This window comes from Arachis stenosperma, chromosome 5, assembly GCF_014773155.1.
Source record: "Arachis stenosperma cultivar V10309 chromosome 5, arast.V10309.gnm1.PFL2, whole genome shotgun sequence".
Lineage (NCBI taxonomy): Eukaryota > Viridiplantae > Streptophyta > Magnoliopsida > Fabales > Fabaceae > Arachis > Arachis stenosperma.
In genome coordinates, this window is record NC_080381.1 from 38,424,038 (window position 1) to 38,440,377 (window position 16,340).

The 16,340-nt window shown below is 33.9% G+C and overlaps 1 protein-coding gene across 1 annotated transcript; it reads right to left on the reverse strand.

The window, feature by feature from the left end:
* Positions 1-12,258: 12,258 nt before the first annotated feature.
* LOC130980721 (phosphomevalonate kinase, peroxisomal-like) lies at positions 12,259-15,526 on the reverse strand. The gene is made up of 5 exons (XM_057904371.1): positions 15,462-15,526; positions 14,001-14,091; positions 13,657-13,881; positions 12,644-12,765; positions 12,259-12,526 (listed from the first exon to the last, which is right to left on the reverse strand). Exons 1-5 carry the CDS (start codon positions 15,524-15,526, stop codon positions 12,259-12,261), a joined length of 771 nt encoding a protein of 256 aa, XP_057760354.1.
* Positions 15,527-16,340: the final 814 nt, after the last annotated feature.

The following is a 16,340-nucleotide window of genomic DNA, read 5'->3' on the forward strand; positions in this document are numbered from 1 at the left end:
TCTAACTGGGGACTCTAGCAAAGCTGAGTCACAATCTGAAAAGGTTCACCCAGTTATGTGTCTGTGGCATTTATGTATCCGGTGGTAATACTGGAAAACAAAATGCTTAGGGCCACGGCCAAGACTCATAAGTAGCTGTGTTCAAGAATCAACATGCTTAACTAGGAAAGTCAATAACACTATCCAAAATTCTAAGTTCCTAGAGAAGCCAATCATTCTGAACTTCAAAGGAAAAAGTGAGATGCCAAAACTGTTCAGAAGCAAAAAGCTACAAGTCCCGCTCATCTAATTATAATTAATATTCATTGATATTCTGGAATTTATAGTATATTCTCTTCTTTTTATCCTAATTGATTTTCAGTTGCTTGGGGACAAGCAACAATTTAAGTTTGGTGTTGTGATGAGCGGATAATTTATACGCTTTTTGGCATTGTTTTTAGGTAGTTTTTAGTAAGTTCAAGCTACTTTTAGGGATGTTTTCATTAGTTTTTATGTTAAATTCACATTTCTGGACTTTACTATGAGTTTGTGTGTTTTTCTGTAATTTCAAGTAATTTCTGGCTAAAATTGAGGGACTTGAGCAAAACTCTGAAAAAGGCTGACAAAAGGACTGCTGATGCTGTTGGAATCTAACCTCTTTGCACTCGAAATGGATTTTCTGGAGCTACAGAACTCCAAATTGCGCGCTCTAAACGGCGTTGGAAAGTAGACATCCAGAGCTTTCCATAAATATATAATAGTCCATACTTTATTCGGAAATTGACAACATAACTTGGCGTTGAACGCCAAGTACATGCTGCTGTCTGGAGTTAAACGCCAGAAACACGTCATGATCCGGAGTTGAACGCCCAAAACACGTTATAACTTGGAGTTCAACTCCAAGAAAAGCCTCAGCTTGTGGATAGATCAAGCTCAGCCCAAGCATACACCAAGTGGGCCCCGGAAGTGGATTTATGCATCAATTACTTACTCATGTAAACCCTAGTAGCTAGTTTAGTATAAATAAGACTTTTTACTAATGTATTAGTCGTCTTTTGACCACGTTTCATCTTTGGTCTCAGTTTTGTTTTATTCTTCATCTTAGGAGGCCATTGAGCACGTTTTAGGGGGCTGGCCATTCGGCCATGCCTGAACCTTTCACTTATGTATTTTCAACGGTGGAGTTTCTGCACACCATAGATTAAGGGTGTGGAGCTCTGCTGTACCTCAAGTTTCAATACAATTATTATTACTTTCTATTCAATTCTCTTTTATTCTTATTCCAAGATATATGTTGCACAATACTTTGATGAATGTGATGATCCGTGACAATCATCATCATTCTCACCTATAAACGTGCGTGATTGACAACCACTTCCGTTCTACCATAGGCCGGGCGCATATCTCTTAGATTCCCCAACAGAATTTTCGTGGTATAAGTTAGATAGATGGCGGCATTCATGAGGATCCGGAAAGTCTAAACCTTGTCTATGGTATTCCGAGTAGGATTCTGGGATTGAATGACTGTGACGAGCTTCAAACTCCTGAAGGCTGGGCGTGATGACAAACGCAAAAGAATCAAGGGATTCTATTCCAACCTGATTGAGAACCGACAGATGATTAGCCGTGCTGTGACAGAGCATAGGAACATTTTCATTGAGAGGATGGGATGTAGCCATTGACAACGGTGATGCCCTACATACAGCTTGCCATGGAAAGGAGTAAGAAGGACTGGATGAAAGCAATGAGAAAGTAGAGATTCAAGAGGAGCACAGCATCTCCATACGCCTATCTGAAATTCCCACTATTAATTTACATAAGTATTTCTATCCCTTTTTATTTTCTATTTATTATTAATTTTCGAAACCCATAAACCAATTTAATCTGCTTAACTGAGATTTACAAGGTGACCATAGCTTGCTTCATACCAACAATCTCTGTGGGATCGACCCTTACTCACGTAAGGTTTATTACTTGGACGACCCAGTACACTTGCTGGTTAGTTAAACGAGATTGTGGAAAGAAAGTGCTGAGTTAATGTTTTTGTGCACATACCAAAGAGCTAATATTGTTGATCACAATTTTGTCCACCAATATCTTCCTAACATGTTAACATCAAAAGCAATGTCAGATCTTGTACAGACCTGAGCATACATTAGGCTTCCAACGGCTGAAGCATAAGGAATATTATGCATCTGTTTCTTTTCAAGTTCATTTTTGGGACATTGATCTAAGCAGAATTTGTCACCTTTCACAATAGGTGCAACACTTGGTGAACAATTTTGCATTTTAAACCTCTCAAGAAATTTATTAATATAGGCTTCTTGAGATAAACCTAAAATTCCTTTATGTTTATCTCTATGAATCTTAATGCCAATGACATAAGATGCATCACCCATATCTTCATATCAAAATATCTAGAGAGAAATTGTTTCACTTCATGTAACAATCCTAAATCATTTGTTGCAAGCAAAATATCATCTACACATAAGATGAGAAATATGATCTTGCTCCCACTAACCTTGTGATATATACATTGATTAGAAATATTCTCAATGAACCCAAATGAAGAAATCACATTGTGAAACTTCAAATACCACTGTTGGAAAGTCTGCTTAAGACCATACATTTCTCTCTTAAGCTTGCAAACTAACTCCTTACCAGCACTTGAGATAAACCCTTCGGGTTGTCTCATATAGACCTCTTCTTCCAAATCTCCATTAAGGAAGGCCGTTTTCACATCCATTTGATGCAATTTCATGTCAAAGTGTGCTACCAATGCCATAATAATGCAGAAAGAGTCTTTCTTTGAAATAGGAGAAAAGGTTTCCCTGTAGTCAACTCCTTCCCTTTGAGTAAATCCTTTGGTAACAAGTTGAGCCTTGTAGCGTTTAATATTTCCCGATGAATCCTTCTTGGTCTTAAAGACCCATTTACAGCCAATGACTTTTTCTCCATTAGGCAATTCTACAAGATTCCAAATTTGGTTATCCGCCATAGAATTCATTTCATCCTTTATAGCATCTAGCCAGAAATTGGAATTACGACTTTCCATTGCATGTGAAAATGTCGTTGGGTCATTTTCATCACAAACATCATAGTCACACTCAGCAAGATACACTACATAGTCACTAGAAATTGTAGGCTTTCTTATTCTTGTTAATCTTCTTAATGTTGCATCATCAATCTCTTGTAAAGGTGGTGGCATAATAGGTTCTCCCTCTTCTTGAAGTTGCTCTTGAGCAATATGTTCTTGAACAACATTTTTATTATGAAGAGTTTGATCCTCCACCATATGATATACTTGAATATTATCTTCATGATGTGGAACATTAGTAATAGGTTGTTCTATATTGACCCTATGTATATGGGCATTGTATTGAACAATCACTCTTGTACATGGAGAAGTTTGACAAACATTATCATTCTCAACAACTTTAAGAGGATGATTTCTCCCACTTTCCACATCATGCTCAAAAAACCTAGCATTTCTAGATTCAACTATTTTAGTTGAATTGGAGGGACAATAAAATCTGTAACCCTTAGACTTTTCTGCATAGCCGATAAAATAGGCACTTGTCATCCTTGGGTCCAACTTCCTTTCTTGTGGATTATAAACCCAAACTTCAGCAGGACAACCCCAAATGCGTATATGATTCAAACTAGGTTTCCAACCTTTCCACATCTCAAATGGCATTTTAGAAATTGCCTTTGTTGAAATTCTATTTAATATATACGTAGCTGTCTTACGGGCTTCACTCCACAAAGATAAAGGAAGATTGGAGTTGCTAAGCATACTCCTTACCAAATTCAGCAAAGTCCTATTTCTTCTTTCAGCTACACCATTTTGATCTGGTGTGCCAGGCATGGTGTATTGTGCCATAATACCATGCTCTTGATGATACTTTGCAAATGGACCAGGTGCTTGTCCACTTCCAGTATATCTCCCGTAGACCACCTCTATCTAATCTCACGATCTTAATTTGCTTTCCGCATTATTTCTCTATTTCAGCTTTATAAACCTTAAAAGCGTCCAATGCCTCATATTTATTATGAAGCATATAGAGATACATATATCGTGAATAATCATCAATAAAGGAGATGAAGTATTTCTGACCACTTAACGACATATCAGGACAACATATGTCAGTGTGAATTATTTCTAATATCTTAGAACTCCTCTTAGCACCTTTTTGAGACTTTTTGGTTTGCTTTCCCTTAATACAATCTACACAAGTATCAAAATTAGTAAAGTCTAGAGGTTCAAAAACCCCATCACTTACTAATTTCTTCATTTTCTCAATGGAGATGTGTCCCAACCTTCGGTGCCACAACATGGAGGATTTTTCATTCATACCATTACTATGCATAACCATAAGACCAAATGGAACATTATTAGCTAAATGGACTTTAAATAAATCATCAATTAAAGTATCACGTCCAATAATATTAGAATTTTTAATAATGTCAACAGAATCATCATAAAAATTTATACATAATCCTTGTTTTACAAGCTTAGATAAAGAAATCAAATTTTTAGAAAAATATGGAATATAAAAGGTGTTTTCTAAATCTAAAATATAACCAGTACTTAATACAAGCCTAAATGTTCCAACAGCTTCCACACGTGAACGCATACGATTGCCCATATAGATGCTCAGTTCATTTCTTATCGGTTTACTTTTCCTTATGAAACCATGCATGGTATTTGAAATATGAGTTTCAGCACCAGAATCAATCCACCAATTGTCATGACATATTTCAACAAAATTATATTCAAAACACACTGAAGGAATAAGATCACAAAGGTTAGTACCTTTCATTTCAAGCCAAACTTTAAATTTTGGGCACTCCTTCTTCACGTGTCCTTTCTTTTTACAAAAGAAACACCGTGCACCTTCTTTCTTCATAGAATGGTATACAATACCCTTTCCTTTCTTCTTATGAGCTTGCTTTTTACCACTCTCATTTGTCACTAATAGTACACTTTCACCAAATTCCTGAATTAGCCTTCCTTCCTTTTGCACATACATCACCAGTAATTCGTTAATGGACCATTTTTCCTTATGTGTGTTATAAGAAATCATAAATGGTCCGTACTGGGCAGGAAGAGAATTCAGAATAAAATGCACTAGAAATGAGTTAGAGATCTCAACCTCTAAAGCTTTCAGTTGTGCTACAATGTCTCTCAACCTCATGATGTATTCACGCACACTTCTTATGCCGGTAAGCCTCATAGATGACAATTGTGCCATTAGGGTGCTTGCAAGTGTCTTACTAGAAGACTCAAACTGTTCATCAATAGCTAGCCTTCATATAATCCTTGACATTCCTACAATTAGGAATTGAACCTCGTATACTAGCTGAAATACGAGACTTAATGAACATCATACGTAAATGGTTGGATTTCTCCCACCATTCGTATAATGCTACCTCGGCTTGAGAACTAGCATCAGTAGGTGTCAGAGGCTCTTCCCTACGAAGAGCATAGTCAAGGTCTACACACCATAAGTGAAAGAGAATCTTATCTTTCTATTCTTTATGGTTGTCACCACTTAACAAATGAACTTCAGATACAGTTTCAGATATCATTACTGCTGCAAATCATAAATCATGCTAACATTAGTCAACTTTAAATAGGCACATCAAAATCCATAATATATGATAATACATGCCAATGCAAGTCATATCAAAATAAATATGAATTATAGTGTCATTAAAATCTACCTGTGGGCAAAGATTTTAACACACATAATATTCACTATATTAACTAAAGTATTGAAACTAGAAAATAAAATACTACTTCTTAATACCTGTAGGCTAATTAAGAAGTAAGAAATATTCTCTATTTCAATCTAATTATATATGAATAACATAATAAATTCCTATGGGTAAGTTTATTATATAGTTCACAACAATTACAAATATATCATATTAATATTTATGTAATTTCTTTAAATATAATTATTATCAAGGATGCTGTGGCTACTCCTCAATAAATCATATATTAATCACAATATGATATGCAGCGGAAGAATTTATATTGCATGCAAATATAATCATTAAATAAATAAATGCAATAACATGATTAAAATCAAAAGTGAAGATGATCTAGTGGACAATTATTTGGCCAATATTTAAAATATCCAAGTTCAAACCTCACGCCAACCAAAATTTGAATTTTTATAACAAATTTAAATTCTGAAACCCAACAGCTTCAACGTAAAAGTAGCAAGCATTCAATGTTATATAATAAACAAAATCCATCCATTGAAATAAGTTCTTTCTGTCTTCTCTCTTCCACCGTCTTTCCTTTCTTCTTCTCTCTTTTTTTTATATTCAAGAATAAGAAAATTTATGGGAATCATGGAAAATTATACTATTATGAAGAACAACTACGACACAAATTTAGAAGATTCCTTCTGGGAATATTATTTATTATTCCCTCTTCTTATGGTATGTCAACTTTAATTTCAATGATTTTTCTTACTTATTTCAAAATTCATACTATACAGTCTTCTTTGAAAATAATTTATCAAAATAATGCACAGTAATTAAATTTTGAAATAGTAAGGCAGAGACAATTTGGCTCTGATACCATGATAGCAAAGAATCTATATAGGTTTGGAATTCCACAAAATAATTTTGTTGTTAGTATAGTCCAAACCGATAGTCAATCCTCGCATCAAATTAAATTTTGGTTTTGTCACATGTACAAACCCCAATAAAAATTAACCAAAGTATTTATTGGCTATGAGGGAGAAGGGGGTTTGATTGATAAAGGGGCAAGAAAGTAAAGGGGGCAAGAATTTAAATGCCAAGAAGAGTAAATCAAGCAAGTAACTAAAGACGGCAAGTAATAAAAAGAGACATTCATGGCAAAGATTGAGAATGTAGGCTTTCTATTCTAGTCATATAATGATTAATTCATCTTATTTAGTCAACTCCAACAAATGGAAGAAGGTATCATGTTATCTTCACATAGGGAGAACGTCAAACAAGACTAATCAATCATATCACAATAATAAACAAGAATTTATCTTATTACATCATCCCAGATGGTAGAAGAAGGTATCATATTATCCTCACACTCTAAGAAAGTCTAATAAGACTAGCTAATCTCAATCCAAAAGTCCTAATCAACTTACTAATTGAATTAGCGTCAATGGAAACAATATTAGCTAACAACTCTATATCACCAACATAAGTTAGGTTTTCATGACTCAAGATTACCTAATTACTCTTTCCAAGCCAAGAATGCTCAAGATCTACTCTAAAGCCCAACCAAGCATTTTGTCAAACACTTGGTGGGTATAAAAGGAAAGCATGGTAAATTGCAAGTAAAGATAAAATCTACCAACTACCAATTGCAAGAAAAGGAAATTCACAACTCAAATCAACAATAAAAGAACATCAAACATTAAATTGCATTAAAAGGGATTCAAATCCAACATGAGCATTCATCAACATACGAGAGACATGAAAGTAAAATTAACAAGAGAACCAAGAAGGATTGAAGCATTAGAACAAGAAATTATAAAGGAAATAAGATGAAAACAACAATTGAACCTTAGATCTAAGATGAAAATAACCCTAAGAACCCTAATTTTAGAGAGAAGAGGGAAATTCTCTCTCTAGAAACTAAGCTACATGATGCCAAAAACTTCAAACAATTGCTCCCTCCTTTGTTTGGGCTTCAATTTTGCATGAAATACACTCAGAAACAGGTTGGAATTGGACTTGGGCTGCTCAGAAATTGCCCCCAGCGTTTTGCCTTTAAGTGAGTCACGTGCGAGTATCGGCGCATACACACCATGTGTGCGTGCGCGCACGTCGATTGGCTATTTCTTCATCTGCGCGGATGGTCATGTACGCGTGCGCGTCTCTATGCGAAATCACTTTTGCACGTGTGCGCCTTGTACGCGTGCGCGCCCATCGATGCATTCCCAATTCTTGTTTTCTCATGCATTCTCCACTTTGCATGTTTTTCTCCTCATTTCTTCCATCCAATACTTGCCTTATGAACCTGAAAGCACTCAACAAACACATCAAGGCATCGAATAGAATTAAAGTGAGTTAAAATCACCAATTTAAGGGCCTAAAAAGCATGTTTTTACACTTAAGCACAATTCAAGGGAGAATTACAAAATCATGCTATTTTATTGAATAAATGTGAAAAAAGGTGAATAAATTCCCTAAAATAAGCATAAGATAAACCACGAAATCAGGGTTTATTATACCACATGCTAGATATTTTATAAAATTATTAACATACCTCCAGCCATTGCCAATAAATTCTTTGATTTAATTTGGAATCTTTCAATTCTTGAATCACAAACTCCACTACAACAAATTCGGGCTGAGGCAACCCTTTAAAAACGTTGCCTATAATAAGGAAAAGTGTTGCCTTTGATCAAATGCAACACTTTCTGATAAAACGCAACGCTTTTTGGGGGCTTGGCTATGCGGCCGTTACCTTTGGTCTAAGGCAACACTTTTGTATATTAAAGGGAATCCTTTTTTTGGCAACCTTCAAAAAATGTTGCCTTTTCTGCAAATAAAACAACTCCGCGAAAGGGTTGCCTTAGAGCACCCAAACACAACGCTTTATATGAAACGCTATGGCAACACTTTTTACAAGTTGTATTTTCTAATACATAAAGCAACACTTGTGCAAATTTTTTTATGTTGCCTTTTCATATACCTAAGGCAACACTTGTGCAAGTTTTTTTAAGTTGCCTTTTCATATACCTAAAACAACACTTGTCCAGATTTTTTTAAGTTGCCTTTTCATATACTTAAAGCAACACTTGTCCAAGTTTTTTTAAGTTGCCTTTTTTATAGACCTAATGCAACACTTATGTAGGTTTATTTACAGTTGTCTTTTTTTAATACCTAAAGCAACACCTTATTGATTTTTTCTTAGATTCTCTTTTTTAATATCTAAAATAATATTTTTTTATCTTTGTTATATTTATATGACATTTGAAGAATATATAACACCCGCATTTGAATAAGCTAATAATATATATTGCATATATATAAAAAAGTCTTCCAAGTACCAATTAACATATATACTTGCTAATAAGTTACCAAGTCAAATAAATAATAAACATAAGTAAGCAAAATACATATTTTTCTGCTAATGAACTTAAACAAAAAAGAAACTAAGTTGTCCACTTAAAACCAAAAAGACTTTGTGCTTCACCATTGTGTCAAGAATTGTCTTTATGTCTTTAGAAAACTTCATCCAACAATAAGAAAGCTGTAGTCAAATTTAAATGAACAAAAAATTATAGTCAAAACATTAGCTATACAATAATATGTATACTCAAGTGGTACAACAATTTAGCATACATATACCTAATCATGATTTGGTATATGAGTCGATGGAGGAGAATGCCGAGGAACTAAATTTGGATCTTGTGCACTATTTGTAGACAATTGCTTAGATCGCAAGAGAGAAAGCGCTTCATCAACATTTATACTAGGAGAAGTTTGTTGCAACATAAGTTTCACAATATCTTCTAATCTTTGCAGTTGTTGCTTATGGTCGTCTAATTCAGTTTTAAAGCTGTTACCTTCTCTTCACTTTGTTTTTTGATTTCATCTATTTCTTTATTTTTCTTAAGAGAAGTTTTTGTAACAGTTCTTCCATAACATCGAACTCTTCCTGGATTCTCTTTACCAAAAACTTTTTAAAATACATTAGTAGGAGTTTCTCCAGCTTCTTGGAGATCATCAAGTTTATCTTATACACACAAATATATGATATGTCTATTTTTTGTGATAAAAATTCAATGAAAAAATCTAAAAACCTATTGATAACTAATAGGGACAGCAATCCAAAATAGCCATAAAAGAGCCATAAAACAGCAGTCCATGATAGCCATAAAACATGATTGTGTCCTTCTCGTACTCTTTCCAATATAGCATGCAATCGTTCGGGCATGCGTCAATCTTCTTATTGTCAAGACCTAAGTCTCTCACTATAGTCTTGTCTTTATTGAAGGAAGTAGGAATATTTAAGTTAGAAATAGCCTCTTTTACCAACTCCAAGAGAGAAGTAAAAGAGGCATTACTCCACCCATGTTGACACTTTAATAAGTATAGTCGGATGGTGAAAGACAATGTAGAAAATCCCTTGCAACAGGGATACAGTTCTTTGCTAGCCTCTTCAACCAAATAATAGAATGTCTTTACATCTTCATTCATACCTTCTTTTATCCCTTCCGCTTGTGCCACATCCCTAAATCTATCATTCAACAAGGCGTCCATGTCATCATACGAGTTAGTCTCACTCTCACCATCAATCTCACTATTGCTATCGCTATCAACATCCATGCCGACTACGCTTTCCCCATGATGAATCCATCTTGTATAACCATTAACGAATCCAAAGGCAATCAAATGGATATAAATTGTTTGTCTTTTGTGCCACAAGAAATTACAACACTTTGCACAAGGGCATAAGATTTCCTCTCCTTGCAGGCTTCCGATAGAGTAAGCAAAGTCTAAGAAGTCATTAACACCGTTATTAAACTCAACTTTATCTCTCGGTAAACTCATCCAATCTTTTTCTAAGTCTTGGAAAAACCTAATTATTAATATATTGTTATTACTATTTAACCAAGCATGCAAATAATAATGTCCATGCATATTAGGTACATAAATCCATCAAAAAGGCACACAACAATATTATTATTAAAATTAAGAAACAATTATATTGCTTATCTAAAAATAGACTAAATATCAAAAGACATTCAACATGAAAAACAAAAAACTGCACAAAGGTCAAAATATACATATGAAAACCTACAAGTATATGCAAGAGAAAAAAAACTTACGGAGTCATGGCTCAACAAATTACAATCTTCAAGTTCTAAAATGTCCACCAATGTTCCTTAAAGTCCTCTGAAGCAATCTTTCTCTATAATAGAGTAAAGTATCAAATTTACGTTATTCTTTATAAACAATTTAACACAATTAATGTGGCAAACAGAACAATCAATTGAAAAATAATAATCGATTTTATATGAACTAGTTAACTAAGCTAATTATGAAAATTAAGTCATTCTATTGACTAATAGAAGTACCCATGTGTTTCAACAAAAAAAAACTATGAGTATTTAATTTTGGTAAAAATTATGTGCCCATTCAATGAATGGTTAGACCTTTTTATCCCTTTTTATCCCTTTAATGGTTAGACCTTAAAGGCCTTCTTACTATACAAGGACTGATTTCAACATTAATGATATATATAACAGATATAGATTTATATTTTAACTATAAAAAAATTTATTTCAAAAGGAACACCATGAATATAGATAGAAAAAAATTGCAGGCTCCCAGAAATATTAGTTCGAAAAGGCAAGATGCAGGTTAAAAGGAACACCATGATAAATTGCAGGCTCGTAGAAAAACTGCAGGTTCGTAGAAATATTAGGTAGAAAAGGAACACCATGAATAGAGATGTTAAACAGGCAATATGTTTTAACTTTCAGCATGATAAAAAATATTATTATTCAGTGTTTTCTCATTTCTCAATTTAAGGTGGAGGAAAACAATCAAATTTATAGAGACTAAGAGCAACTTTGCTTAATAATGCATCATTAAATGCTACTATAAAGTATTGACAAGCTAAAATGCATGAATTCAATTCTTACTGAAAACCCTAGCATGGATTAAGCAGATAACAACAACCAAAATATCATCAAATGGATTCAATATAGCTCAACTAAGCAACTGTACATGAAAGTGAGAACTGTCAATGCAGCATCCAAAGTAAAAATAAGAAGCACTTGTCACAACTAGAAAATGGATAAATACAGACAGATTTACAGACAAATTTAGTCTTTATTACAGACGGATTCTTGGTTACCGACGAAATTACCAACGGATTTTGTCCCTCTGTAAAAGTCCCGTCGGAAATTATTTACCGACGGATTTTTCCTCTGTAAATTCTCCCTCCATTTCCTGAAGGTGATAAACTTACAGACGGATTTTCCTTCTGTAATTACAGACGGATTTTCTGACAAATTTTTCGTCTGTACTTTAAACTTTGGAAAATCATTATTACAGATAGAAAATCCGTCTGTAAATCCGTCTGTAAGGTAAAATAGAATTTTTTTATTTTTTTAATTACAAAATAAACTTGTTTTCATACAAAATAAATATAAATTTAATACAAATTTTTATCTAATTTATATTCGAATATTTATAATATTTCAAAAAATAAACAAATTCATCGTATTAAAAATAAACAATATTTACAATAAATTATTTAATATGAATTGAAGATACAACTGAAGTGATTTCATTTGTTCTAGGGTCAGCACTTTCTAAAGAAACGCCACAAGGATCTTCTTTAACCAGAAGGGCAAGAACATTGAGTGAGCTCCATGTTTTTGTCACATTGCTGCTTGAATCTCCCAAAGTAACAGCAAAGACAGCATCAAATCCTCCTACTCCTGGAACTCCAGCCAACAACACTCCTTCCAAGTTCAGTGTAGCATTTAAAAGTTTTGTTTGTGATTCTGGTTCAATTTGCGTGAATTGCAAGGAAAGAGTAGTGATATTCTACCAGCAGATATAATTTATAATCAACATCATTCAAACAGAAGAAGCCTAATAATAAGTGCCAAATCAATGAAAGGAACTTACAGGAACACCTGCAGCCTCACCCATTAGGCGCATATGATATCTAATCCCAAGCATAGTTTCTTTTGCACCTAGCAATGCTTTAATAACTGCTTCCTTATTGGGTTCAGAAGCTTGCTCTATCCACTGCGAGAATTGTATTTTCAACATCAACACAAGAAGAAAAGCAAGAACAAATGTAGTCTCAAGAACATGATATCACATATGCTAAGAAGCACGGGCACACCAAATTACTGCCGTGTCCACGTGTCGGACACGCGGTGGACACGCGGTGGACACGTGTCCGACACACCTGAGCACGTGTCGCAAAAAAAAAAATTTTTTTTTACTCGGACACGCCATGACACGGCACTGGACACACGAGGACACGGCACTGGAGTTACTTTTTAGATGATCACTGTAGTTAGCTTTTTTTGGATATATCATTAGAATTGATGCCCCATATTTTTTTGGAAAGGATATGGAAATAGGAAGTAGTGAGGTTCAAAAGATAGTTAAAGAATACTCCATGTGTTTTTTTTTTGAGGGGTTAGGAAGTGATTATAAGTTCAATTGTAAATTTTGACTTCATATTATATATATGATATATATTATGACTTTTGATTTTTTTTCTTAAAATTTAATATATATATGCCGTGTCCGTGTCCGGTAAAATTTTAATTTTGGTGTGTCTCTGTGTCCGTGTCCGTGTCGTGTCCCGTGTCCGTGTCCGTGTCTGTGCTTCTTAGCACATATGTGTATTAGAATTTCAGTCACACCACTTGAAACTGAAAACCAGGCAAATAGTAAAGTTGGATATATAATCTCTTTCAAACCCATCAAAAGTCAACTTAATTGTATAAGTTTAATAGTAAAGATGTCCTATCTCATTAAAATAACTAATAAACAGGAATGTAAAAATTTAATCTAATGCAAGGCATACCATAAGGCCAAAATGTTCTAGTTATTTAACAGTGAGCATTATCAATCAGTTTACTTCCATTAATTAAACAACCACAAATAATTTGAAAGAAATACCTTTTCTGATCTGAGCTTGCTGCAGCTATCAATCACAGATTTATATGCATCCCATTGTTCCTTTGCTAATTTACTCAAAAAATTCAGTTGAATTTCTAACTGTGAATTCGCCTCTGACAATCTTCTCCATGTGTCCAGGGATTTTTGAGGGTCAGACTTTTGCCATTTTTTTACAGCACCAACCATTGATGGCGTAGATGAACCACCAGTTCCTGGTTCTAGTAACTAAAAAACGATATATAGTTAGAATATTAACCAATAGACTTCATATTCTTCTGATAAGAAAGTCATTCAACCTGAAGTAAAAGGAAAATGTGGGGGTATAAGAGATTTAAATTTCTTACCAGAGTCATCAAAGGTGGTAAAAAGAACTCAGTCCTCTCATGGTCCCAGTTTCCATTCAGATTCTGGTGCAGGCAATGCTTGTGCTGCAGCCTGCAATGTCAGTAAAATAATGTCTAGTCACTGTAAGAGATAACCAATAGAAGATCCTAAAATGTTTAGCAACTGAAATGGCAAACTAAAATGATGGGGCTAGTAGCAAGAATTAGAGAGCTCAAGTTTTATTGTACATCAAGGAAAACTAATGTTCTTGTAATTGAGTATATTTAGGCCAAACAAATCAGGAGAGTCATTCATACTAGTTACATATTTAGACAATAAATATTCACAATACCAGCATGACCAGTTGAAATGCATATATATATATATATACACACACACAAAAGTGTGCAACAGAAATCAACATAATTAAAGCATTTTTTGCCTAAAACACAAGACACATTAAAAGGGTAAGTGCTGAATACCTGTACAGAGAAAATCACTTATCAGATATGTTATAAACTAAAAGGATTTCTTGAAGCTTGGTAATGTAGCAAAACAAAGATTAGATTTACAACTTTTATTTGTGTTCATGTCTTTGTCATTCTCAGAAGTTTAATTGAAGACCAAAGAAGAGTGTAAGAGAATGGAAATCTTAAATGTACCTGAACAAGGGCATCAGGTCGAGACTCAAATATAACCAGGAGTACTCCCAATAGACATGATATTTTCTCCGAGATGAGTTTATCAGCTAGCTGAACAAAGAATGTATAAACAGTGAAAACTAATGCTGATTGTTTAATAGTAAAATGTATGGTCTGATAACATTTTTCTTTGTAAAGGGAGTGATATTCTTTTTCTTAGATCAAGAATCAAGATCAGAGAACATGAGTTACAAAACTGGATAGTTTAACCACATGAAAAAAGAAAAATTGCTAAATCAGTTCAATATCACAGAGCCAATTATTATTTTACTTATCACTTACCATTTCAGTTTCTTTAACAAAAAGGATAAAATAATTAACGCATGAGGATTAATACAAAGAATAAGGAGGATAAGAGACCATCCTTCAAATAAAAGGGAAGGGATTTTGACAAAAGTGAAAATACGCATCATTTTTTTCCCTGTAGCATTACATGCACTATGAGCTACTATAGATAGCTTTACAGAAATGATCATTATGTTTATTTCAAAGTGGAAAAGTGCATTTGCAGGTCACCTCATATCCATAGACTGGTTTAAATGCTGTGTTAAAAGAAGAGGGGGAGGACAATCAAGGATAATATGTTGCAAACAGCTTCTTAAAGTAATCTATCTAATTCAATTCTAATTTTTTTTCTAACTCAGGACCACAACTTAGTTTGTCAAAATTGTGCTTCTATCAAAGGTCAACCTAAAAATCAAATGACTATAACAAGTTCTCCATAGAAAAGTTCTTTTCAATGGAATATATCAACGAAAGACAGCTTCAAATTCTGCATACCTAGTTATGATCACCGGGGTGCCAGCATAAGCAGCACAAACGACAGCATTAACTTTAGCAGTCATGCGACCCCTGCCCAATCTTGACTTATCTCCAAAAGTAATTTCTCATTGATGTTCCTCTTTCACATATGTGTGAATTAGCTTCGATTTCGGATCACTTGGAGGACCACTATAAAGGCCCTCAACATCACTCAATAAAACAAGGAGGTCGGCTTTAAGTTCAAGAGCTAATAGACTCGCCAAACTATCATTGTCACAGAAAATACCAGATGAATCCTGCACATAGTGCTTACAATTAAAATTAATTACACATTACAAAGCCATCATGAAGATTGATTCATCTTAGTGAAATTTTTGCATGTTCTATTCTGTTGTAATACATATCATATCACAGCCAATAAAATCAATCCAACAGATTGTGCTTTCTTTTAAGAGAAAGGAGAGTTGACAAAGACAAATTGACTATACTAATAAATAGAGATAATTCAAATGAGCATACCTCATATGGTGCCTTCCTGGTACTAACAGCATCATTTTCATTGAAATTGGGGATAACCCTTAAACTTAATAACGAGTTCACTATGTCAGACAGTTGTTTTCTAAAGCCTGAATCCCTAAAAAACCCATCATTCACAAGAAGTTGGGAAGAAGTCACATCAAGCTGCACCAAGAAAATATTATATCAGCATCAATATGAAGAATAAATAAACGAATAGAGAAAAACACCAACTAATGTTTGTTAGATTGAGAGCATAATGAACATGAAATCCTTTTAGTTTATAACATATCTGACTATTACTTTTCAGATTAGGTATGTTGTTTTGACTATTACTATTCAGATTAGGTATGTTGTTACTATACAAAATCAATACCCTAT